This window comes from Scyliorhinus torazame, chromosome 16 (assembly GCF_047496885.1).
Source record: "Scyliorhinus torazame isolate Kashiwa2021f chromosome 16, sScyTor2.1, whole genome shotgun sequence".
NCBI lineage: Eukaryota > Metazoa > Chordata > Chondrichthyes > Carcharhiniformes > Scyliorhinidae > Scyliorhinus > Scyliorhinus torazame.
The window spans coordinates 55,988,820-56,014,309 of NC_092722.1; the positions used below are offsets into that span (position 1 = coordinate 55,988,820).

General features: G+C 45.3%; 1 protein-coding gene across 3 annotated transcripts in view; it reads right to left on the minus strand.

Moving 5' to 3' along the window:
• Positions 1–9,927: 9,927 nt before the first annotated feature.
• LOC140392822 (DNA fragmentation factor subunit beta-like) overlaps positions 9,928–25,490 on the minus strand; it is a 56,007-nt gene continuing 40,444 nt past the window's right edge. Inside the window, exons 5-7 of one of the 3 annotated variants that reach the window (XM_072478490.1) lie at positions 22,505–22,675; positions 15,767–15,867; positions 9,928–15,289 (exon numbers count right to left, since the gene is read on the minus strand). In XM_072478490.1, the coding sequence (XP_072334591.1) occupies positions 15,073–15,289; positions 15,767–15,867; positions 22,505–22,675 (489 nt within the window). In that variant the 3' untranslated portion in view covers positions 9,928–15,072. Of the gene's footprint in view, positions 15,290–15,766; positions 15,868–18,019; positions 20,561–22,504; positions 22,676–25,490 lie in introns of those variants that run through there. The other 2 variants (XM_072478491.1, XM_072478492.1) reach the window with 2 other exon arrangements.

Consider the following 25,490-nt stretch of genomic DNA (forward strand, 5'->3'; position numbering starts at 1 on the left):
AGGAAGAAAGATGGTTGCTGTTGGTAAGTGAACTATCAAGTGATGTGATTATGAGGTTCAATTCAGAAATAAATAGCCAGCAAACCTTCAAAATCAGTTATTTTTATAGTGCATGGATTAAACCAAATAAACGTTTTCATGGTAGCTCCTTTTGAAAAAAATATATTTTTTTTCTATTTAAACTAATTTAAGAGTGGGTTTGGACATTTGCATTCTGAGAGCATTGTGGATTGTGATGTTGCTTCTGGCCCCTATTAAACACGGACTGGGTTTGATATACTCTTCAGATTGGACAGGAACTTTGGTCATCATGTTGGACATGGGCCCGCCCGTATGTCGGGTGACAGAGGAGGAAGAATTTGAAATATGTTGGGGACATAAATGTGTTAAATGGTGTGCCTAGGTAGAGCAGTCAGAGGAAGATGTTTAAGTTTGGTTAGGAGAGGAACAGAACCAGCAAATAAGGAATTACTGTTGCAAGGAAATGGACCCTGTGAAGGAAGAGGCACACTTATCAAGCAATGGTTTCTACTCCATTCTGAATGTTTGCTGTGTGGCTCCATGTGGTTCATGTTAGTGATCAGAGTGATAAGTTAATGTGTTTAAGATTATTTGGAACTTCTGTTCTTGAAATTGGATCTAATTTTGTTAATCCTGGAGAAGATTGTGCTCCATCACCAGAATGAATTATTTTCCTTTCTGTTGTTGGGTTTAAGTCTTTAACAAGCAGGTGTAAAATGCCCGTTTTTAAATATGACAAATAACTAGTGAGAGTAGCTTACACCAGAAATAAATCACTGCTACTCTACTGATTTGTGATTTTATGTATGTTCCGTTTGGCTGCTCTTGCCTTTTCCTCTCTCCCAGTCCTGTGAACTGGGTTGTGGGAGCCCTCCCAACGTATTGGACTAACCACCCTATCCCCAGGTATAAATATAGGTACAGGTCACGGAAGGAAGGTCCTAACTGGTGACCAGTCTGATGATCCTTCTGCTACTTCATACTGTTCATCAGGGGAACACGGTGAAAATGCACCAACAGAAAATGTCACGTTCCATTCGCTGATCCCCATCCCCCTTGCCATTAACACCCATCACTCTGGTGTGCATCATCTCCAACGAATGCCTCTCCCAGACGACCCAGTGGAGATCAGGTATTCATTGTGTGGGGAATTATGGGGTAAAAAGATAGACTTGTATTTCTGAGATGTTCTTTTCACAGTCCTGAGAAGTCCAAAAGCACTTTATAGCAAATAAAGTAATTTTCGAAGTGTATGTATGAAACACAACAGCCAATTTGCACACAACAAACTCCGACAAACAGCAATGCGATAATGTTCAGAGAATTTGTTTTTAAAGGTGTTGATCGAGGGATAAATATTACCTAGGGCACAAGGGAATACTCTTTTAAATAGTCATGTGAGATTGTTTAGTAATCAGTCACACTCACTACAGAGGATCAGTCTAGAACAGGTGCTTGGGTCTCTGAAGTGGGACTTGAACCCACAATGTCCATTACCCAGAGATAATAATGCCATCACTGAACTTGGGATAATCGGAGATAGCACTCTACACCCAAAACTCCTTGGCCCAGAATTGGTGTTCCCTTGGGTGACGTGGTTGAGAGGTACCCCAGAAGATGTGCCGGGGTCACCACATTCCTTCTGCCCCTGCCCCCCCCACTCACCAGGTGAAGACTGGGAATTGGCCAGGAAGCTTACATATCTGATGGGCAATCATCACTGGGAATCATCTGATTGAAATTAGCCATGCGGAAAGGCTGAATAGTCTCGGACTGTTTTCATTAGAAAGACGGAGGTTGAGGGGTGACCTGATTTAGGTCTACAAGACTTTGAGGGGCATGGATTGAGTGGATGGGCAGGCACTCTTTCCCAGGGTGGAGGGATCAGTCACCAAGGGGCATAGGTTTAAGGTCCGTAGGGCAAAGTTTAGAGGAGGTGCGCCAGGCAGGTTTTTTACGCTGAGGGTGTTGAGTGCCTGGAACGCGTTGCCAGGGAAGGTTGTCGAAGCAGATACATTAACGGCATTCAAAAGGCATCTTGAAAAATACATGGATAGGATGGGTACAGAGGGATATGGCACATGGACGTGCTGAGGGTTTTGGCCAAAGTTGGTATCATGACTGGTACAGGCTTGGAGGGCTGAAGGGCGTGTTCCTGTGCTGTATTGTTCTTTGAAATCAGAGGCTGTGGGTGGTTCTGACTCTCAATAGAATAGTTACCCAGGAAAAGTTAGAAGGATCAAAAGCACTTTTAACTCCTGGGTAGCTATACTACTGACTACACACCCGAGAAAGACTACCCGACCCATCCTGCCTGCTTACCTAACACACTTACCTTCTCCCTGGCTTCTCAAAAAGGCTGAGACCTTTGAACTCACTGGTTATGTAAAAGTAGTGTGTGGCTTCACTTCCCCTGACACTGTTGCCCTACACTAAAAAGTCCCAAGAGCTGGCCTGCTACACATTTCTCAAACCTGGGTCAGAAGGTCGAGCGAAAAATGCGCAGTTCCTGACTAAGTGGGGTGGCAGTCCGACTGTGATTGCCGCTCCGATTGGGAATTCTGGCCCCTGGTGTAATGTGTAATGTTGCATTATGGCCTTGGCCTCACCCAGAATCATTCGGACTCCCTCTATTCAATTACATTTTTTTTTTAAAGTTCCTTTCGTAGGCTTCATTCTCATTTTCTCTCCATTACGTAACCTCCCATCGTTTGACGTGTGTGCATTTGTACACAGTTAGAATTCAAGACTGGAACTTTTTCCAAGAGGAACTGTGCAAGTCCACTGATCTGTGTCTATTTATAAACTGAAATCTAAGACCAAGCAATGTGTGATCAGAGAAGCACTCACTAATTTACGCTTGTTGCACACTTTCTGCATAAATTAAAATAATGCCATTTTTATTTCAGTGCTAATAGTGTCAACTGGTGATGTTTCTCTCCCAAGTGCTAGAAGTGAATCTGGCATAACCGATTCTAGTTGAGAAGAATTGACTGAGATCTGGTGCGTCTGCAAAACATCAGGGACGGGGGGGCGGAGAATCGCTGTGGGGGGGGGGGGGGCGCGGCGTGAATCCCGCCCCCGCCAGCCGCCAAATTCTCCAGCACCAAAAATTTGGCGGGGGTGGGAATCACACCGTGCTGGTCGGCGGCCCCCCTACCCCCGGCAAAGTCCCGCTGCTGTCATGCCAGTCCCACCGGCGTGAATCAAACCACCTACCTTCCCGGCGGGACTGCCGGCGCGGGCGGGGTCCTGGGGAGGGTGCGGGGCGATCTTGCCCTGGGTGTGCCTCCACGGTGGCCTGGCCCGCCATCGGGACCCACCGATCTGTGGGCGGGCCTGTGCCGTAGTGACACTCTTTTCCTTCCGCCTCAGCCATAGCCTCCGCGATGGCCGATGCGGAAGTGACACCCCCCTGCGCATGCGCGGTGATGACGTCAGAATCCGCTGACGCTCCCGCGCCTGCGTGGACTTCCGCCGGCCGGCGCAGTCCCTTCGGCCCCGGCTGGCGTGGCGCCAAAGGCATTTCCAGCTGGCCGGCGGCTCGCCAACCACTCCGGCGCGGGCCTAGCCCCTCAAGGTGAAGGCTAGGCCCCTAAAGGTGCGGAGAAATCCGCACCTTTGGGGCGGCCCGACGCCGGAGTGGTTCCCGCCACTCCATCCCGCCGGGACCCCCCGCCCCGCCGGGTAGGGGAGAAACCCGGCCCAGATTCTAGACTTTCTAAATGTGGCTGTGAAGGTGTAAAGTCGACATGGCCCCTGATGACCATAAGCTGCCTCTCCATTGAGGAGGAGAGCTGGCTGGTGGTGATTTAACCTGAGGATCACCGCACCTCAAGCGAGGGGTAAGGCTGAGAAAGCGGGGCCTTCGTGAATAACCTTGGCCGGTATAGGAATTGAATCCACGCTGTTGGCCTCGCCCTGCATCACAAACCAGCTGTCCAGCCAACTGAGCTAGAAGTTAGATTAAGAATGTGCAGTGCAACTCCTTCACCCAACAATAATGGATCAACATGTTGATCCAAGAAGTTAATAAACATTACCATGTACCAAATTCAATCCAGAGTGTGCACTGAGTCAGCTGGCGATGGAGTGGGGATGAGATTGTTGACCAACTGCAGTTAGCCTTTATCCTCTTGGGTTCAGGAGAATGTATTGAGCATGATTGCCTGTCTTTTCCGTGGCAGGACCCCTTGCAAGCGAGAACGGAAAATTTGGCGTTCCAGCCAGAACTCCATTCACTTAAGCAGCATCGAAAAATCCTAGCCATGAATGAGGACCGGGAATTTCGGCCACTGGGTCTGGTTATTGATAATAGATATCCAGTGACCCATCCCGCACGTGTAGGCATTGGCTGGGGGCAGAACCCCCTCAACAACCAACCCCCTACAGCAAACAAACCAGCCAGCGCACACTTGTCAAAACGCGCACACATGATTAATCGTTACTTGGGTTAGGTGCTGAAGACAGTGAGTATGCAAAGGTACGTTGACTTCTGGAGTGGAAGAAAAAGGCGAAATCCTGTGAGGTGAGGAGCAGGGAATTATTGATGTAAAGTGTATTGAATAGAATAATAGTGTACACTGCCAACGTCATCTCGGCCTTTTTTTTTTAAAAAAAAAAGAGATAAAAAATAATTACCTTTTCAGTTGACAGTGCAAATTGTGCTGTTAAAATCAAAATTGAGCTTTTAATTCATACTATTTTTGGTATTTGCACTATGAAATTTTGAGAAAAATGTTTATTAGTCCAGAGATTGAAAAGCGCTTGTCCTCATGGATCAATGTTTAATGAATTTAGATTTGATTTTTATTTCCTTCATTGCAGCTTCTTAAGAGATGTCTTCCCACAGCTGCACCTGTGACAAAGATACAGGAATCTCTTAAATACAGGAATCTCTTGGGGAAGGGTCATTTTTTTTTTTTTTTGGCAGATCAATAAGAATAAATGGAATTAATTTCTTAAACAGAGGATTGATTGTTTTATTGGATTGAATGAAAAATGTATGAGTAATGTGCTTGTATATTCTATTTTTAAAATTGGTTTAATGCAAATAAACGGTTCTGGTTAAAAACAAAACTGTGATGCATTGTTTTTATCCTCCAATGCTTTAAGATTACCTTAGAAACCAGATTGGTTTCATGTTTCAGGATTATTGTTTTCGTTCCTAATCACAATCTTTGCTTTTTAATAGCAATATTAGGAAATAATAAATTTTATCCAACAAATATTGTCAGTTGTTACTTTTACAATGCTAAGCGATTTGGTTCAAACATAGCCAATAGAACTTGGATGAACAGTATAAAGTAATTCCAGAAAATCAAGAACAAAGCAGAAGGAAAAGGAAGTTGAAGTGCCCAAATTTCCTTGTGAGGAATTGCCTTGCATAGTCGGTTACAGACGCTGAGAAACCATCAAAATTCCAAATTCAATCCCTTGACTTATGGGCTAATAGAGTTGTGGTCCTGTGCAAGGAAAGAATACAATTGTCCATGTTCTTTCTTCAACATGATCTCACTTCATCTAAACTGTCTGGTTCACTAATGTCCTTTCAGGAAGGAAATCTGCTGTCCTTACAAAGCCAATATGACCCCAGACCCACAATGAAGTGGTTGACTCTTAACTGCACTTAGAACTGGCCAAGCAAGTCACTTGGTTCATGGGCAATTAGTGATGGGCAGGAAAAGCCAGCAATGCCCATACCTCATAAAAGAATGAACAAAAAAGGTGGCGGTGGGGCCCCTTTGAACCACTGCAGTCCACCTGGTGCAGGTACACCCATAGTGATGTAACGGAGTGAGTCCCAGAATTTTGAGCCAGCGACAATAAAGGAATGGTGGTATAGTTCCATCAGGATTGTGTGTTGCTTGGATGGGAGCATGTGGGTGGTGATACTTTCATGAGTCTGCGAGGTGGGTGCGAATGTGGGGATGGAATATGCTGTTAAAGGAGCCTTGGTGAGTTGCTGCTGTTCCTTTAGAGAGTACACAGTGCTGCCACTGCATTGATGGTGGAGGGAGTGAATATTTTGTGGGGTGCGTTCAAGTTGGCTGCTTTATCCTGGATGGTGTCAGATGTCTTGGAACATTTACATTCTTTTTGGTGCTGCACTCATCCAGGCAAGTGAAGGATATTCCATCACACTCCTGACTTGTTCTTTGTAGATAGTGGAGAGACTTTGGGGAGATGGAAGATAAGCTACACGCCACACAGTTCCCAGTCTCTGACCTGCCCTTGTAGCCACAGTATTTGTGTGACTGGTCTAATTGAGTTTCTGGTCAATGTTAACTGAAATGTTCATGGTGAAGGATTCACTGATGAATGCCATTAAATATCATGGGAAAAATGTGACGCTTCTTTCTTGAGGTTGCCATCTTGGATGGTGTGAATGTTACTTGCCACTCATCAACCAAAGCCCTAATATTGTCCAGGTCTTGCTGTATGCACGAATGGTAACTTAGAGACCAACCTGTGCACAGCCTGCATAGGGACATTGGAGCTGCATCTTGAGGGTAACATTATCACCAGCACTCCGCCTAACAGGGCTTGGGGTGGGGGAAATGGTAGGGTGGCAGTTGTTGGTTTCGGATTTGTTTTTTAACAATGATTTTTTTTTTTTTAAATCTCAGTTATCCTAGTCCGAAATGTCAATAAGAAAGACTTTTATTCAGCATTTAAGCAGTATTTACACAGGACCCGGTTACACTTCTCAGCGTCCCTGACCTGTTATACTAGTGCCGGTTAACACAGCCCAATCAGCACTAGAGAACAATCATCCCAAGCTGGATGTGTCCCACGCAGGGTTGTAACACTTTCCTGTCGATTTTGGCCTTCCTCAAAGCATGCTGGGAAAGGTATTGGATTCCTTTCTCCAAATATTGCGGGGCCAGGAGGTCAATAAGCACGGAGGTGATGGATGAATGAGATTTGTTGCAGCAGAATTTTGGATCAGTTGAAGTTGAAGGAGAATGGAAGGTGAGTAGACTTTCAGGATTTCATTGGAATTAGGGTTGCCAACTCTCCAGATTAGGCCTGGAGTCTTTGGGGAGGCTGTTTGACTGACAGTCATCCAGTTGGGCAATAAGACTTTTTCTTTCCAATTGGTGACAAATAGCTGCTCATGGCCATCTTGATGTTGTGGCTCTACCATAGGGCCAAATCTGGTCAATTACTTTAAGTAACAGAAACAGCTCCTGGTTCCAGCCTTCATTTCTTTCAGCCTGTAACCACTGGATAATCTCAAATTCAGATGGCCCTGCATCTTTTTATTTGGTTTCAACCAGTGTCAGTTTCCACAGCAACCTGAGGTTTCCATTTCACTTTCCAGTCCTAGAAACGTGAAGGCTCGGTTTTCCTTTCAGTTAGGGTCCACTTCAAAAAGATATACAACCTTTGAAACGATGGATCTTGTGAATGGGGGTGAAGTATTAAACAACTAATGGGAGGGATAGGTGCCATAAATATCCACATCCTCAATGACGACAGAGCCTACAAGACAAAGCTGATGTGTTTGCAACCACTTTCAGACAGAAGTTCTGAGTGGATGATACAGCTTGAACTGCGAATGAAATCCTAAAACCTCCTATTCACACGTATTTGCATGAGAAAATTGCCTGGTTAAATTGTCCACAATTAACAGGACAAATCCAATCCAGTAAATTACATTCACATGTGTCTTCTCACTCATCAGCAAAATGGTGAAAGGAGTTGTCAACAGTGCAATCAAGTGGCACTTACTCACCAAAAAACACTGACAAAGGAGCTGAATTCTGGAGGTGAGGTGAGAGTGACCACTCTTGACATCAAGCAGCTTTTGACGGGAGTGTGGCACCAAGGAGCCCCAGCAAAATTAGTCAATGGGATTTGGGGAGAAAACTCTCCACTGGCTGGAATCATACCACGCACAAAGGAAGATGATTGTGGTTGCCAGATGTTAATCATCTCAGTCCCAGGACATCAGTGCTGGAGTTCCTCAGTGCATTGCACAACTATCTTCAGCTGCCCTCCAACATAAGATCAGAAACGGGAATGTTCACTGGTGATGGCAGTATTCAATTCCACTCACAGTTCTTTCAATAATGAAACAGTGTGCCTGCATGCAGCAACATCTGGACAACATTTAGGCTTGGGCTGTAACATTCATGCCACACAAGTGTAATTACTTTATTGTGGAACAGAAATCTCAAGCGTCTTATCAAGAAGCTTGTGGTACTAATACGTGATTTTAGTATCTTTAGTTTTTGTCAGATATACATTTGGTACAAATGATCTATCAAGTCAACTTTGAAGTTCTTCATCAAACTGCTATCATATCCACTTTAACTGACTGGGATGAACGGAATATCCAAACCAAACCCAACCCATTTCCAATTCAATTCCCCTCGTTTAATCTTACATTGTGCTCCTTGATTTGTTATGTTTCCTTTGTAACATAAGCGGCTTCCTTGTGTTGCATTTGTCAAGGAAGGTCGAGACGTGTAAATAACTTCAACTCATTTATTTACACTATGTACACTTTTATAACTTGAGTTCGACACTACTGCTAATCCTATTGTAGTTACCTAAACTGACTAACCAGCTGCTGTCTTCCACGTGGTGGGTGTGATAATGAATCAACCCTGTGCCTCTCCTCACTGACTGTCTCCACTGGCCGAAGGGGCTGATCATGTGTGTGGTGTCCTTTATGTATGGGTTGGTGTAATGCCCCCCTGTGGTCGTGTCACCTCCTTGTGTATCGTGAATGTCCATTGGTCGCCTCCTATCTAACTTATCTATTGGTTGAGTGTGTGTGTGTGATGTTTCTGGTGCTCCCTCTAGTGTCTGTCTAGCTTTCATGTATTTACAGTGATGCACATCACCACACTCCTAATCGCAGTGTAGTTTGTATATAAGTAATGGAGTAAATGAGTTGTGACACTGTTGCATTGACCAGCGAGTAAGATGCGAGAAGGGGATTTGGGGTTTTAGTGTCTTCAAACTCATGTCCAAAGCTACAGAAGTCTCCTTCGTACAACATGATTTTTCAAACAGAATGCAGTGAGTGAAAGATAGCTGCATAGAGCAAATTATATACATAAAATCAACCCTAGTTACTTAGAGAAGTGTGAATTCATAGAATCCCTACAGTGTGGAAGGAGGCCATTCGACCCATTGAGTCTGCACTGACCCTCTGAAAGAGCACCCCACCCAGGCCCGCTCCCCTACCTCCTTCCCTTAAACCCCACCTAACCTGAACATCCCTGGACAGAAGGGGCAATTTTATCATGGCCAACCTACCTAAACTGCACATCTTTGGCACCGGGAGGAAACACACACAGGCCCGGGGAGAAAGCGCATACTACACACAGTCACCCGAGGCCGGAATTGAACCCGGGTCCCTAGTGTTGAGAGACAGCACTGTGCCAGTGTGCATGGAGGACTTTATTTTTAGTCATTCTTGGGAGGTGACCATTAGTGCCAAGGCCAGCATGTATTGCCCATCCCTAATTTCCCTTCAATTGCATAGCCTGCTGGGCCATTTCAGAGTCAACCACATTTAGTGTGGGCCTGGAGACACATGTAGGCCAGGCTACATGAGGGCAACAGATTTCCTTCTCTAAAGCACATTAGTGAATAAGATGGGTTATTTCAAGCAATCCAGTAGTTTCATGATCATTACTAATGACCAGCATTTTATTCCTGATGTTTCTTTATTAATTAATTGAATTAAATTCCCGCTGCTGTCATGGAGGGATTTGAGCTGGTCCCTGGAATACAAGTCTCGATCGGCATAGTGGCATTGTCACTATGCTACTATCCCCTTACCCAATCATCTCTATTCTGACTGGGTTTGTGGTGTTACTATACGTAGCCACATATTATTGGGGAAAGGAAGACAGGTGCCAACCAAATGAACAGCATACAAAATATTTTTTAAATATTCATTTAATCAAACCCATTACGTTCAGTATAACAGCAGCAACTAAGACTTCGGGCAAATCAATTCTGCAGCAAACATGGAAATCAATTGATTGGTTTAAAACTTCATTCTTTTCACAAGGTGCAGAATCGTCTTTCATTTTTCCGGGCCTCGATACCTGTTGTAATGATTCAGAACCTGGCTTTGTGTTGAGAATCACACAAGGACCTTTTTGTCAATGAGGTCGAGATGGTTGGAGGGCTGTATTAGAAGTCACATGATTCAAAAGATACAAATTTAAGCACAGATGGGAATTCATATTGATTATTACACACATCAGACATGTGGTTTTACAGTCCAATGTGAGGTTATGTAGCATGATGAGAAAAATCACAAACACCAAGAACACTCGAAAAACAACTCTCCATCCATAAGAATGGTTAAAGACCATCAACAGGGGGATTGGACAAGTTTGCAACATTACTTTTGGTATTAAAAGTGATACTTTCTGGACAGAATGAAATAACTACACTTGCAGAAAAATAGATTATAATTATAAAACATAACAAAAACATTATCACTGGTTTTCTGTGTCTCAGTGAACAAGTGCATCGTCTACTAGAGTGGAGCCAGACTGACTTTCCTTGATTCAATCTTCTGTATTGAATTAATTGATTTCTGTTAAATAGCAGGATAGTAATAACGACTTTCAACATCACAAACCTTGGAAAGGAAACAAAATCAAATAATAATAGTCCCTGCCCCTGATTGCTATGTAGCAATTCCTAATGAAAGTTCTGTAAGAGCAAAGAACAATACAGCACAGGAACAGGCCCTTCGGCCCTCCAAGCCTGTAACAGTCATGCTACCAACCATTGACAAAAACCCTCAGCACTTCTTTGTGCCGTATACCCATCCTTTCCATGTGTTTGTCGAGATGCCTTTCGAATGCCGTTAATGTATCTGCTTCCACAACCTCCCTGGCAACGCGTTCCAGGCACTCGCCATCCTCTGCGTAAAAAATCTGCCTTGTACATCTCCTCTAATCTTTGCCCCACGGACCTTAGACTATGCCCCCTGGTGACTGACCCCTTCAACCTGGGAAAGAGTGCCTGCCCATCCACTCTATCCATGCCCCTCATAATCATGTAGACCTCTATCAGGTCACCCCTCAACCTCCATCTTTCTAGTGAAAACAGCCAGAGTCTATTCAGCCTCTCCACATAGCTAACACCCTCCAGACCAGGCAACATCCTGGCAAACCTCCTCTGCACCCAGTCCAAAGCCTCCACATCCTTCTGGTAGTGTGGCGACCAGAATTGTGCACAATATTCCAAGTGCAGCCTTACCAAGGTTCTATACAACTGTAGCATGACTTGCCAGTTTTTATACTCGACGCCCCGTCAAATGAAGGCAAGCATGCTTTCTTGACTACCTTGTCCACTTGTGTTGCCAACTTCAAAGATCTGTGGACATGCACGCCCAGATCTCTCTGACTTTCTATATTCCTAAATGTTTTGCTATTTACGGTATATTTCCCCTCTATGTTAGCCCTAACAAAATGCATTACCTCACATTTGTCCGGATTAAACTCCATTTGCCATTTCTTTGCCCAAGTCTCCAACCTATCTATAGCCTGCTATATCTTCTGACAATCCTCAACACTATCTGCCACTCCACCAACCTTGGTGTCATCCGCGAACTTACTAATCAACATTAAGAAAACATGGGTTTTAGTATACTCATGCCAAGGGACCAAACAAATCATTGCATCCCCTGACTGTAATTCCTTACTATTGAACAATTTGGATTTCACCATCCATCGGAACAGGAGTAGACCATTCAGCCCCTCAAGCCTGTCCCGCTATTCAATGAGATCATGGCTGATCTGTGACCTAACTCCATATACCTGCCTTTGACCCATATCCCTTAATATCTTTGCTTAACAGAAACCTATCTATCTCAGATTTAAAATTAATAACTGATCTCGCTTCAACTGCTGTTTGTGGGAGAGAGTTCCAAACCTCTCCCACCCTTTGAGTGAAGAAGTGCTTCCAACATCTCTCCTGAACCTTCTAGCCCTAATTTTTAGACTATGCCCCCTAGTTTTAAAATCTCCAACCAGTGGAAATAGTTTATCTTCATCTACCCTGTCTTTCCCTGTTAATATCTTGAATGCTCCAATCAGATCACCGCTTAACCTTCTAAATTCCAGTGAAAACAGGTTTAAATTTGAGTAATCCCTCTTTGTAACTCAACCCCTGTAATTCAGTTATTTAGGTTGAGGCATGAATGGTGCCGAAGTTAGCTCGCCAAACTTTCTTACACATACGACTTTGCTTCTTAGTCACTTCCCAACATACGAGCTCCACACTGAGAGAAGGCTGACAAGCTCAACTCCTCTTTGACTGTACATTTCAGGATGTTTACAGTGGATTCCCACTCAACCTCATCCTTCAAGTCAGTTATATAAACTGACCAAAAATTCATATGCATAGATATTGAGGGAAAGGGAGCAATGCACAAGGTTGGATCTCTGTGAGTGAACAGCAAGTTGGATCATTCTCAAGGCTCAGTGCTGGGTCCCTTATTGTCTTTGATAAATAAAAATGATATGGAAGAAAATGTGGGGGGGCTGATAAGTAAGTTTGCAGATCACATGGAAATTGGCCGGGTGGTTTACAGTGAAGAAGAAGGCCGTAGGTTACAGGAGGATATAGACAGATTGGTCAGATGGGCAGATCAGTGACAGATGGAATTTAACCCTGAAAAGTGCGCGGTGATGTACTTTGGAAGGAGTGGCACACCAAGGGAGTACTCAATGAACGGCAGGACACTAGGACGTTCAGAGGAACAGGGGGATTTTGAAGTGTTTGTCCACAGAACCCAGAAGGCAGGAGGATAGGTTAATAGGGTAGCTAAGAAAGCCTGCGTGACACTTGCCTTCATCAGTCGTGGCATATATTATGAGAGCAAGGAGGTTATGTTGGAACTGTACAGGACTTTGGTTAGGCCACAGCTGGAGTACTGTGTTCAGTTCTGGACTATAGGAAGGATGTGATTGCACTAGAGAGGATGCAGAGGAGATTCACCAGGATGGTACCTAGGATGGAACATTTTAGCTATTAAGAGAGGCTGGATAAGCTTAGGTTGTTTTCTTTGAAGCAGAGAAGATCGAGAGGGGACATGATAGAGGTGTATAAGATTATGATGGACATGAGCAGGGTGGATATAAATCAGATGTTCCCCTTAGTTGAAGAGTCAATAACATGGGGACATAATTTTAAGGTGAAAGGCAGGTGGTTTAGAGGGGATTTGAGGAAAAGCCTATTCACCCAGAGGGTGGCGGGAATCTGGAATGCACTGCCTGTGAGGGTGGTTGAGGCGGGAAACCTCACAATCTTTAAAAAGCACTTAGATGAGCACTTGAAATGTCATAACATTCAAGGTTTGGACCAATGCTGGGAAGTGGGATTAGTGTAGATTAGAGTTGGTTTTTTTTTAAACAGTGCAGGCTTGATGGGCCTGTACTGTATGATTCTATGAAGACACATTGGCAGAGGGGCCATTTGGGTGAGGTGGTCGTGGGTGCTGCAACACAGCGTGACTGAGTACATTCACTATTCTGGGCAATGCATGTTTTAAAATTAATTGTCGGGACTTGATTGTTGTTGGCAAGGCTGACACGTAGTGTTGATCCATGACCACCAGAGAACGTGAAGAGACAGACACATCTGTGCGGGGCTGAAATCACATAAAGGCCAGACACGGCGTGATAGCAGATTTCCTCACTTGGTATTAGTGAACTAGTTAGGGTTTTAACAACAATTTGATAACAAATTCAAATTTTCAAACTGGCACGATAGCGTTTGAACTCCCCTTTGGGTTACTGGTCCACGACCACTAAATGTACCATAATTATAGACTTTTCACATTACCCTGTGAACAATCCCAGACACTAAAAACAATATAAGTATTTTAGAAGAGAGAGATGAACAGAATCGATTAAGAAGTCAAAGTGGAACATTTGAGTTTACACAATTTTGAGTTCACAGCACAACTACACAAGAGCCGGTTGGACAAATCGGACTTTCCTTTGGTCCAAACGGTGACATGATTATGCAGTGACAACGGATTAAATATTGGTCCAGATTTTCACTGCGTAGGAAAGCTGGTCTGTTGTGGTGGAAATCCCAGAAGTGGCTGAAAATTCGAAGTCCCTTCACCAACACGGCTTCTCCTATTTTCTCGGGGGCAGGACTGGAGCCCGGCCGGGGTTCACGCCTGCGCGGTTTGCAGAGGCAGCCCGCCACCGAAACCATCAGCTGCCTCCACTGAAGTGAGACTCTGGGAGGCCAGGAGTCTGAAACCCGGTTTGTGCAGATCACACTAAGTAAGAGCTGGTCTGAACTTGGTGGATTCATTTGGACAGCCAGGGCACCCCTTAGGATAGGGTCCCTGAGCACCTTTTTGGAGAGGTAAGGCATCCTTTGGGAGAGGTAAGATACCCTTTGGGATTGTTAAAAGTAAACACGATTGTGCATAAACTCACTGGAACTTTCAAAGCATTGTCAAAGAATACTAGGTGAGTAGGCATTGGAATAAAGGCAAAGGGTCATCGATGGTGGCATGGGATGGCATGAGTTAACACAGGGGTTGGGTAAAGGGGCATAGATTGGCATGGGGCCATGAGGGACCATGGAGTGTTTGGGGGCATGAATGGGCATTGGTTGGCACGGGTGGGCCATGGGAGTTGGGGGTGGGGGTTGAGGGCTGGAGGGCTATTTTTTGCTTCGTACTTTAAAAAAATAACTTAAACAAAGTACGGGAGCACTGAGGCACGCCTTCTGCCCAGCCCGCCTCTGCACTCATTCCACGGGCACCAGGCCCAACATCTAATCCAAACACCTCCACCGAACAACCTCCTCACCCCATCCCCCGAATAAAACTCCAACCTGCCCTTTTTAAAGTCCGGGTTTGTAGAGTCGGAATCATCCCATCCGCGTGCAACCAACCCAGGGATGAAAATCTGGGCCCTTGTATCTATCTCAACACAGTAAAAAGCCCCCGTCTCAGACAGCACTCAGGCAACTAGAAATGATGCGTGTTATAAAAATGATAAAGTGTGCTTAATTCTGTACCAGTCACAAGAGTTATAACAGGTTATTTTTCTTCCTTTTCTTTCCTGTACAGGTCTTGGGTGGGTCACAGGAAAGTTTGTGCTCTGTTTTCTTGTGACAGACAATGTGAACCAGCTTCAGGTTGGCCAGCGTAAACAAGAGGCTGTAGAAATGTTCAACCATCCTGTCGTCTATTTTCGGTTTTACAGTATCGACTATTGTTGGAATAATGGTCCGTTTCTTCTCAATCCTGTGGAAAAGGATTGAACGAGGGATGTTAAATTTACGAATGATAGTGGCGATCATTATCATCTTGAGCGACTGCCTTTCATAAAATTGCTCATTCAAATGACAGACAATAGGTGAATAATGAATAAAAGGCAGCACATCTTTACATGGTGAGGGAATACTAAGAGTGAACGAGAGCAAGAGCAGGGTGGATATTCTTTCCTCTTTACAAATGATCAGGGAACTAAAATACAAAAAGGAAAAGGGATATTTTCAGAATCGAATTCTAACAAATAGCTTTTGATTCCGACATCAAATGTGAACGTTAAAACTCAAAAGTTATTGTGAAAATTAGACAACACTTTTTAAACTGAGAGGCACAAATGGCAGCCTCGAATTTTGCAGAGGACCACAACTCATTTCAGCTTCTCTAACTTCAGAAGCAATGGCTGAAAGTACATCATAGATATGCACAGAATATGCATAGATCTCCGCCTACCCATGGTCCAGGTTCCAGGTGCTAAAGACAATTCTGTTCTCCCTGCTACCGTACGGATTGATGGAATGGATGAAGCTGCAGCGATCCTCATCGAACGCCCCCTGAAAATGCACAGTGGTTCAACTGTTAAATTCCAGCTTGACAGCTTGTTTAGTCTTGAATGAAGGTTTGGCTGAGGCTCTTGTTTAAAGAGTAAGGGTTTGTGAATACTTTATGCTGGAGGTGCAAGTGAGCTCTGAAACTCCATGAGCCGGCTCAGCCCGAACGAAGCAGATGAACCATTGCCGTTCTCCTGAATTGGTCCGTAAACCTGTGCTGCTGGTGCGTTCAAAAGAATGAAGAAAATTGAACATGGATATGTGCTGTGACTGAGTTGGTAACATTCTCGCCTCTCATAGAACCTGACAGTGCAGATGGAGGTCACTCGGTCCATCAGGTCTGCACCCACCCTCCGAAGGAGCATCCTATCTAGGCTCATACCCCCGCCCTATCTCCGCAAGCCCACCAAAGCCCACTCCCTTGCCCTATCCTCGTAACCTCACCTAATCTGCACATCTACGGGGTAATTTAGCATGGCCAATCCACCTTTGGACTGTGGGAGGAAACCGGAGCACCCGGAGGAAACCCACGCAGACACGGGGAGAAAGTGCAAACTCCACACAGTCACCCAAGGTCGGAATCGAACCTGAGTTCCTGGCGCGGCGAGGCAGCAGTGCTAACCACTGTGCCCCGTGTCTCTCAGTTACACGGTTGTAAATCCAAGACCTGCTCCAGCGATTGCAGCAGAAAATCTCGGCTGACGCCACTGCAGCACTGAGGGGAGTGCAGCATTGTCGGAGGTGACATCTTTCAGTTGAGACTTTGAACCAAGACCCCATCTGTGCTCCCACGTAGGCACAGAAGAGCCCGTTACTCGATTTCCAAAGATGAGCGCAGGAGGTCTGCACAGAGGTCTCCAAAACTGAATTATCTGGTCGTTATCACAGTGACAGCAGCACCAATTGGCTCAGTTGCCTACACAGCCAGCATGTGGATCCGATTTAACACCAATTGGACAATCCCCATTCCAGCAGAGGTAAACCCAGGGCTTGCCTCCTCACCTGAACCATAGGGGTAAATCTTCTTGTCCCGCCCACCGTAGGAATTGCCGCGGGCGGGACCGACAATGTGACAGACCATTGACCTTGGGCAGGAATTTGCGGTCTTGGGGCGGGCGGGACTGGAAAATCCCTTCCTCGGTAAAATGTCAGAGCACTCGTGGTTCAGTGAATAATCATAATCACCAAGGAGCTGCCTTCAAAGGCAGAGAACTATCTCCACAAGGTGACCACAGTGATTATACTTCAAAAGCATTTTATTGACTGCAAAACGCTTTCTGATATCCTGCTATTCTAAATGTGTTCATATAAAATGCAAATTTTTCATTATTTTTACATTTATGCTGATATTGTGTGAAATCAAAATTTCCTTGTTCTTTATAACAGTGCAAGCCTTACGGCCATCAAAGCTGTCAGGGTTCTTGGCCTGAATGCACAATTGCAGCATTAGAAGTTTCCTGGGTTTAACCGGCTCCTGCATTCTGTGTGCAGATGCACCTCCAGAAATTGGTCTAACAGCTCAGACCAGTGTAAGTGAGGAGTTCTTGAGATGAAGGGTGAATCAAACTCAATTCCAGGTTATAGGTTTCTGAAAAACTTCAACATTTCCATCACTGTCACCTGCGTTCCAAACTGTCCAAGTGCTTTTGAACCTTCCCAGAAAGATACTTTGGGCCCCGAAATCCACCAACTCTAAACCCACATTTACACTCACGTCAACTGGACTTGGGATTGCTTTCTCTATGAGCAGCAGAATAGAGCTGGTGTTCCATGCTGTGGTACTGTGCAGTCACTGTTATGGAGCAAGGCCCGGTAAACATTGTTCAGATTAGCCTTGACCTAATTAAATGATGGAACGCATTTAAGGGGCTGAATACCCTATTCCTGTTGCTAGGTTACGAAAGAGTGCCGAAGAATATTTAGTACGAAGTCTTACAACACCAGGTTAAAGTCCAACAGGTTTGTTTCGATGTCACTAGCTTTCGGAGCGCTGCTCCTTCCTCAGGTGAATGAAGAGGTCTGTTCCAGAAACACATATATAGACAAATTCAAAGATGCCAAACAATGCTTGGAATGCGAGCATTAGCAGGTGATTAAATCTTTACAAATCCAGATAAAGATTTAATCACCTGCTAATGCTCGCATTCCAAGCATTGTTTGGCATCTTTGAATTTGTCTATATATGTGTTTCTGGAGCAGACCTCTTCATTCACCTGAGGAAGGAGCAGCGCTCCGAAAGCTAGTGACATCGAAACAAACCTGTTGGACTTTAACCTGCTGTTGTAAGACTTCGTACTGTGCTCACCCCAGTCCAACGCCAGCATCTCCACATCATGAAGAATATTTACGTCTGAATATCACAGGAAGCTTGAGGGTACTGCCCTCTGCTGGTGACAGCTATAATTTTCGGGCACGACAGGAAATTCAGAGCTGGTAGTTCTCCCAAGTTAATCATCAAATTTGTTTCAAGGATATTTATGTGGTCAATTTAAAACTATACAACTTTCAAATTCCTTGCTAAATCAAAACAGAGGTGGGTGGACTAAAAAGAGCTAATGTTTGCGAATGTCATATGAATGTACAGCGTTTATGTTAAGAGTTATAAAAAGAGCATTCAATTCATTTTCATGATATTCAGATCTTTAAAATTTATCATAGGATTTACAGTGCTGAAGGAGGCCATTCGGCCCATCGAGTCTGCACCGGCTCTTGGAAAGAGCACCCTACCCAAGGTCAACACCTCCACCCTATCCCCATAACCCAGTAACCCCACCCAACACTAAGGGCAATTTTGGACACTAACGGCAATTTATCATGGCCAATCCACCTAACCTGCACATCTTTGGACTGTGGGAGGAAACCGGAGGAAACCCACGCACACACGGGGAGGATGTGCAGACTCCGCACAGACAGTGATCCAAGCCGGAATAGAACCTGGGACCCTGGAGCTGCGAAGCAATTGTGCTAACCACTATGCTACCGTGCTGCCCAAATAGTTATTCTGTGCTTTCAGGTGTATTGATATGTCGCCGGCTGCAGGCCGGAGGATTTGAATATTTTGCTTCTGGCCCAGAAACGTGCAGAGAAACACAGAATTGCCATTTCACTGTATGACAGACTCGGCAAGTCAGATTATCAGAACAGGACTAGAGAGTGTGAACTACAAGGATATTATCCAATCAAAGAATTGAGTTGGGAACATTCATCTGAATCCATAGGATCCCTACAGTACAGGAGGCCATTCGGCCCATCGAGCCTGCATCGAAAGAGAACCTTGCCTAGGCCCACTCCTCCGTCCAACCACTGTAACTCCACCTCACCTGCACATCTTTGGACACTCAGGGATAATTGATCATGTCCAATCCAGCTAACCTGCACGTATCTGGACTGTGAGAGGAAACCAGATCACCCAGAGGAAACCCACGCAGACCCGGTGACAAAGTGCAAACTCCACACAGTCATCCAAGGCCAGAATAGAACCCGGGTTCGTGGTGCTGTGCGACCATGCCGAGTTTGAATGACTGACTGAAACTTCCTTCCACCGTTCCATGGGAATATAGGATGAAAAAAGATCACGGTCAAGGTCCATATCGTTCATCATCCACCAACCCAGTTGGCACTTATTGCAATAACGGAGCAAAAAGAGAAAATGCTGGAAATATTTGGCATACTCCACCTTGTTCTCACATTGGCCTCTCTGCTCCCAGCCTCCTGCAATGTTTCAACAAAGCCCAAACCAAGCTCAAGAAATATCAACTCATCATTCAGTTCAACATTTTACAGCCTTCCAGCCTCCACACTGAATTCAACAATTTTATATTTACTTGGAAACATACATAGAGCCTGCTCCGCCATTCATTATGATCATGGCTGATCATCAAGTTCAATACCCTGATTCCGCCTTCCCCCCCCATATCCCTTGATCCCTTTAGCCCCAAGAGCTATATCTAATTCCTTCTTGAAATTACACAGCATTTTGGCCTCAACTACTTTCCGTGGTAGTGAATTCACAGATTCACCACTTTCTGGGTGAAGACATTTCTCCTCACCTCAGTCCTAAAATGTTTACCCCTTATCTTCAGACTATGACTGCTAATTCTGGACTCCCCCACCATCGAGAACATTTTTTCTGAATCTACCCTGTCTAATCCTGTTACAATTTTATACATTTCTATGAGATCCCCTGTCACTCTTCTGAACTCCAATGAATATAATCCTAACCGATTTAGTCTCTCCTCAAATGACAGTCCCGCCTGTCCAGGAATCAGCCTGGTAAACCTTCACTGCGCTCCCCCCATAGTGAGAACATCCTTCCTCAGTAAGGACACCAAAACTGTACACAATACTCCAGGTGTGGCCCAATTGCAGTAAAACATCCCTATTCCTATACTCAAATCCTCTCGCCATGAAGGCCAACATACCATTTGCTTTCTTTACTGCCTGCTGTACCTGCATGCTTCCTTTCAGTGATTGATGCAGGAGGATACCAAGGTCTCGTTGAGTATCCACCTCTCTCAATTTACACCCATTCAAATAATGATTTGCCTTCCTATTTTTGCTACCAAAGTGGAAAACCTTACATTCCCACATTATACTGCACCTGCCATGCATATGCCCACTCACTCAGCCTGTCCATTTCCTGCTGAAGCGTCTCTGCATCCTCCTCATAGCTCGCCCTCACCCAACTTTGCATCATCTGCAAATTTGGAGATAATACTTTTAGTTCCCTCTTCAAAATCATTAATATATAACGTGAACAGACATGTAACCAGACTGTACTCTCTGCTCCCACTTTGCTTCATTTGCATTTTCCAGTCTGACTCTTGTTTTTCTCTTCGTTTTGCTTTTGGATGCCATTCACACCTCATCAGGGCAAATCTGTGGGCAAAATCTTGGAAAGGTTTATAAGAGATAGGATGTATAATCATCTGGAAAGGAATAATTTGATTAGAGATAGTCAACACGGTTTTGTGAAGGGAAGGTCGTGCCTCACAAACCTTATAGAGTTCTTTGAGAAGGTAACCAAACAGGTGGATGAGGGTAAAGCAGTTGATGTGGTGTATATGGATTTCAGTAAAGCGTTTGATAAGGTTCCCCGTGGTAGGCTACTGCAGAAAATACGGAGGCATGGAATTCAGGGTGATTTAGCAGTTTGGATCAGAAATTGGCTAGCTGGAAGAAGACAAAGGGTGGTGGTTGATGGGAAATGTTCAGACTGGAGTCCAGTTACTAGTGGTGTACCACAAGGATCTGTTTTGGGGCCACTGCTGTTTGTCATTTTTATAAATGACCTGGAGGATGGCGTAGAAGGATGGGTGAGTAGATTTGCAGATGACACTAAAGTCGGTGGAGTTGTGGACAGTGCGGAAGGATGTTACAAGCTACAGAGGGATATAGATAAGCTGCAGCGCTGGGCTGAGAGGTGGCAAATGGAGTTTAATGCAGAAAAGTGTGAGGTGATTCATTTTGGAAGGAATAACAGGAAGACTCAGTACTGGGCTAATGGTAAGATTCTTGGCAGTGTGGATGAGCAGAGATATCTCGGTGTCCATGTACATAGATCCCTGAAAGTTGCCACCCAGGTTAAGAGGGTTGTTAAGAAGGTCTACGGTGTGTTAGCTTTTATTGGTAGAGGGATTGAGTTTCGGAGCCATGAGGTCATGTTGCAGCTGTACAAAACTCTGGTGCGGCCGCATTTGGAGTATTGCGTGCAATTCTGGTCGCCACATTATAGGAAGGATGTGGAAGCATTGGAAAGGGTGCAGAGGAGATTTACCAGAATGTTGCCTGGTATCGAGAGATGATCTTATGAGGAAAGGCTGAGGGACTTGAGGCTGTTTTCGTTAGAGAGAAGAAGGTTAAGAGGTGACTTAATTGAGGCATACAAGATGATCAGAGGATTGGATAGGGTGGACAGTGAGAGCCTTTTTCCTCAGATGGTGATGTCTAGCACGAGGGGACATACCTTTAAATTGAGGGGAGATAGATATAAGACAGATGTCAGAGGTAGGTTCTTTACTCAGAGAGTAGTAAGGGCGTGGAATGCCCTGCCTGCAACAGTAGTGGACTCGCCAACACTAAGGACATTCAAATGGTCATTGGATAGACATATGGACAATAGTGTAGATGGGCTTTAGAGTGGTTTCACAGGTCGGCGCAACATCGAGGGCCGAAGGGCCTGTACTGCGCTGTAATGTTCTATGTTCTATCTTTTATTTCTTTACCATTCCCGTTTCCACTCCCTTTGGCTCCGCTTCAATTAATCTCTAATTTTTTTCCATCCTATCACCGACCTTCCACTTTGTTCTTTTCCCACCCTCCCCCATTTCACTTGCTTAAAACGTACAATATGTTTAACTTTTCCCAGTTCTGAGGAAAGGTTATTGGCCTGTAGGGCTCGGTTTCTCTCTCCATCGATGCTGCCTAACATGCTGAGTATTTCCAATTTTCTTTAAATTTCAGATTTCCAGCATCCGCAATATTTTGCTTTTGCGTCGATAATGGAGTTGTTGATTAATTGTGATTAATCTCTATCGATTAGCCCGCAGTGGATCCAGACAGGACACAGGGAAAAGCCCAGGCTCTAGGATAAGACCATTACCAAGAGTGGCATGCCATTTGATTGTCAACCAATACTCACCTGGCAAGTAAACCATCCATTGGGAGTGCAGAGTCGATTATTGTCCTTTGCTCTCCTGTCAAAGTAACATCCATTGAACTTATTTTGTCGAAGGTGCCTCTCTATTTCTTTTACAAATACACAATAGTTTTTCTTCATGTCCCCTTCAAGCTTGTCAGCATGATTCTTAACCTGTCGATGGAAAAAAATGTGTTCCTGGACGTTTAAACATCAAATGCGTTCTAGTTATTGAATTCGCCCCGGGGTTATGGGGTTGTAAAACAGTGAGCTTCCGCCAAGGCAGGAAATGTGAATGGAAATATATGCAAAAGACTTTTTTAATTCCTCCACCATTGGTGGACGTGCTTTCAGCTGCTTAGGCCCCAAACTCTGTGATTTCCTCCCTCATCCTCCCAAATTTTCTTTTCTCCATTTAAGACACTTCATAAAACCTACCTCGTTGACTAAACTTACAGTCACCAGCCCATAGAGCTTCTAATTTGAGTCAGTGTTAAATTTTGTTTGAAAATGTCGAAAGGTGTGCAGGTTAGGTGGATTAGCGGTGCTAAATTGCCCCTTAGTGTCCAAAGATGTGCAGGTTGGGTGGGATTACAGGGATAAGGTGGGCCTGGATAGGCTGCTCTTTCAGAGGGCCGGTGCAAACGCGACAGAACGAATGGCCTCCTTCTGCACTGTTGGGATTCTATGGAATGTTCCTGCGAAGCTTCGATGGAATGGGTTACTATGTTAAAGGCGCTATGTAAATGCTAATAGCTGTTGAAAACATTTCCACAGAAGAATGGAATATTGCGACCTTGTGAGGCTTCACCAGCATGTATGTCACATCACCAGTTGATAAATTACCACCTCTTGAAGCAACGGACTTGGGAGACATGTGCTGGGCTGGTTTAAAAAGGAAAACTAAGGGGCAGCACGGTGGCTCAGTGGTTAGCACTGCTGCCTCACGCCACCGAGGTCCCAGGTTCAATCCCGGCTCTGGGTCACTATCTCCCCGTCTTTGCGTTGGTTTCGGCCTCACAACCCAAAAGATGTGCAGGATAGCTGGATTGGCCACGCTAAATTGCCCCTTAATTGGAAAAAATGAATTGGGTACTCGAAATTAAAAAATAGAAATCCAAAGGAAAATGAATAAGAGTCAATCCTGCTCTGAACATGTGGGTTATCCCAGGCAGGCCTGCTCAGAGGAAGGACAGGAAACCACCCCCCAACCCCCATGCATAAGCGCGCTGCTGTATATTACAAACCTGCACGTTGATTCCTGCTGTTAGTTGGCACACAAACTGAGAGAAGCTATAAGCATGGAGTAGGAAGAATTTGAAATGATCACATGTAGAATTCATGTCATCACAACATGTTGGAAACAGCCTTTGAACATGACAGTGGGTATGATTTTCCCAACGCATTGCACCCGGCGCGATCTGGGCGTGCCGGGTGAATAGCCGGGTGAATAGCAGGAGAGGCCCAAATCGGAATTTGGTCAGGTCAGGGGTCGCCTCTGCGCTGGCGGGGGCAAGAGCTTTGCATCTATGAGGTCCTCAAGCTATCTTTAAATGTTGTGGAGACCCATAACACTGCTGCCGGCTGTCTGTCTTACCAAACTCTCCCAGGACAGAGCCCTGTTGCAGCTTATCTCATGAAAGTCAATTTCACTCCCTTTGACTGTGAGCAGCTGAAGGCTAGTCCAAATGAGGGATTAGCCTCATTACTTGAGAGCTCCTCACGTTCCTGAACTCTCAAGTGCTTCCTCGAAGGAACAGGTGCCCTGTCCGACAGGATGATTGGTGGACTGGATATCCTGAAACCTTTGGTACCTGAACAGTGTGCCTGTCCTGTAGGAGTACCATTGAGACAACAATCAAACAGTAAAGAGCGGGGCTTCACCACAGGATCCTCTCACAGCCAAAGGCTAAGCATCTGGCTGAGCAGAGGACAGCTGAGCACAACCTCCCTAATGTTGTTGGCAGATACGTGGGGACTAGAGGTTGCTGACCTGGCCTGGAGTTGAGTGTGCAGATTGAGGTTGGCCAGCACAACTGGCTCACTGGATAGCATCCTGAGACAAGGCGGGACTGTCATGGTCAGGGTGAGGGAGACCGAACTGATTGTCGGTCTCTCTCCTTCTCCAATTCCTTCCAGATACAAAAATGTTTGCTGGAGTTGATCCCACGGAGGCTGCTCTCGCTGTGCTCGTCGCAGTCAAGTTGGGAAGACATCAAAGTAGACACAATACCAAAGCAGGCTGGAGGCGGCACCAGCCGCACACCGTTAAGGCCTGGCCGCCCATCAGGTGGAGGAGGGGGTCAGAAGGTTAGGCTGGGACGTCCGGTGGCGGCATGTAGGAGGAGGTCGCACTTTGGAGGGCTCCTGCTCTAGGCTTGATTATTTAGAATTTAATGCCCGGCCCCAGGGACAATTTTTGGTTAAATAAGGGCAGGAAGACATCAGGAAGAAAGATGTCCAAAACCCAAAGGAAAGCTGCCGTGAAGAAGGGGGCGAATGAAGGTTCACCGTCGAGTGGAAGGGTCGGCTCAGGAACTAAAAGGAAGGCAGAGGCCGGATCGCCGGGTGAGGCTGCACTGCTCACAGTGGAAAAGATGACCGAGGCGATGGTCATGGAAGTTGAAAAACAGTTCACAAAGCACATGGAGGTGATGAGGAAGGAGATGGTAGCGATATTGAAGATGCTGGTGGAGGAGGCGATTGCCCCGGTGAGGGCGGCGGTATCGAGAGCATCGGCTGAGGTGCGGGAGCAACGTGAGACACTGAAGGAAGTGGAAAATGTATTATCGCAACACGGTGATCGACTCACCTCGATAGGTAAGGAGCTGTGGAGGGTGGTGGAGGCCAACAAGCTGTGAGCCAAAATGGAGGACTTGGAAAACAGATCTAAGCGGCAAAATCTGAGGATCGTGGGTCTGCCTGAAGGGGTGGAGGACCCAAGGCCGATGGGGCTTTCCACCAAGGAGACTAAGGCGGTCTCTAGTTC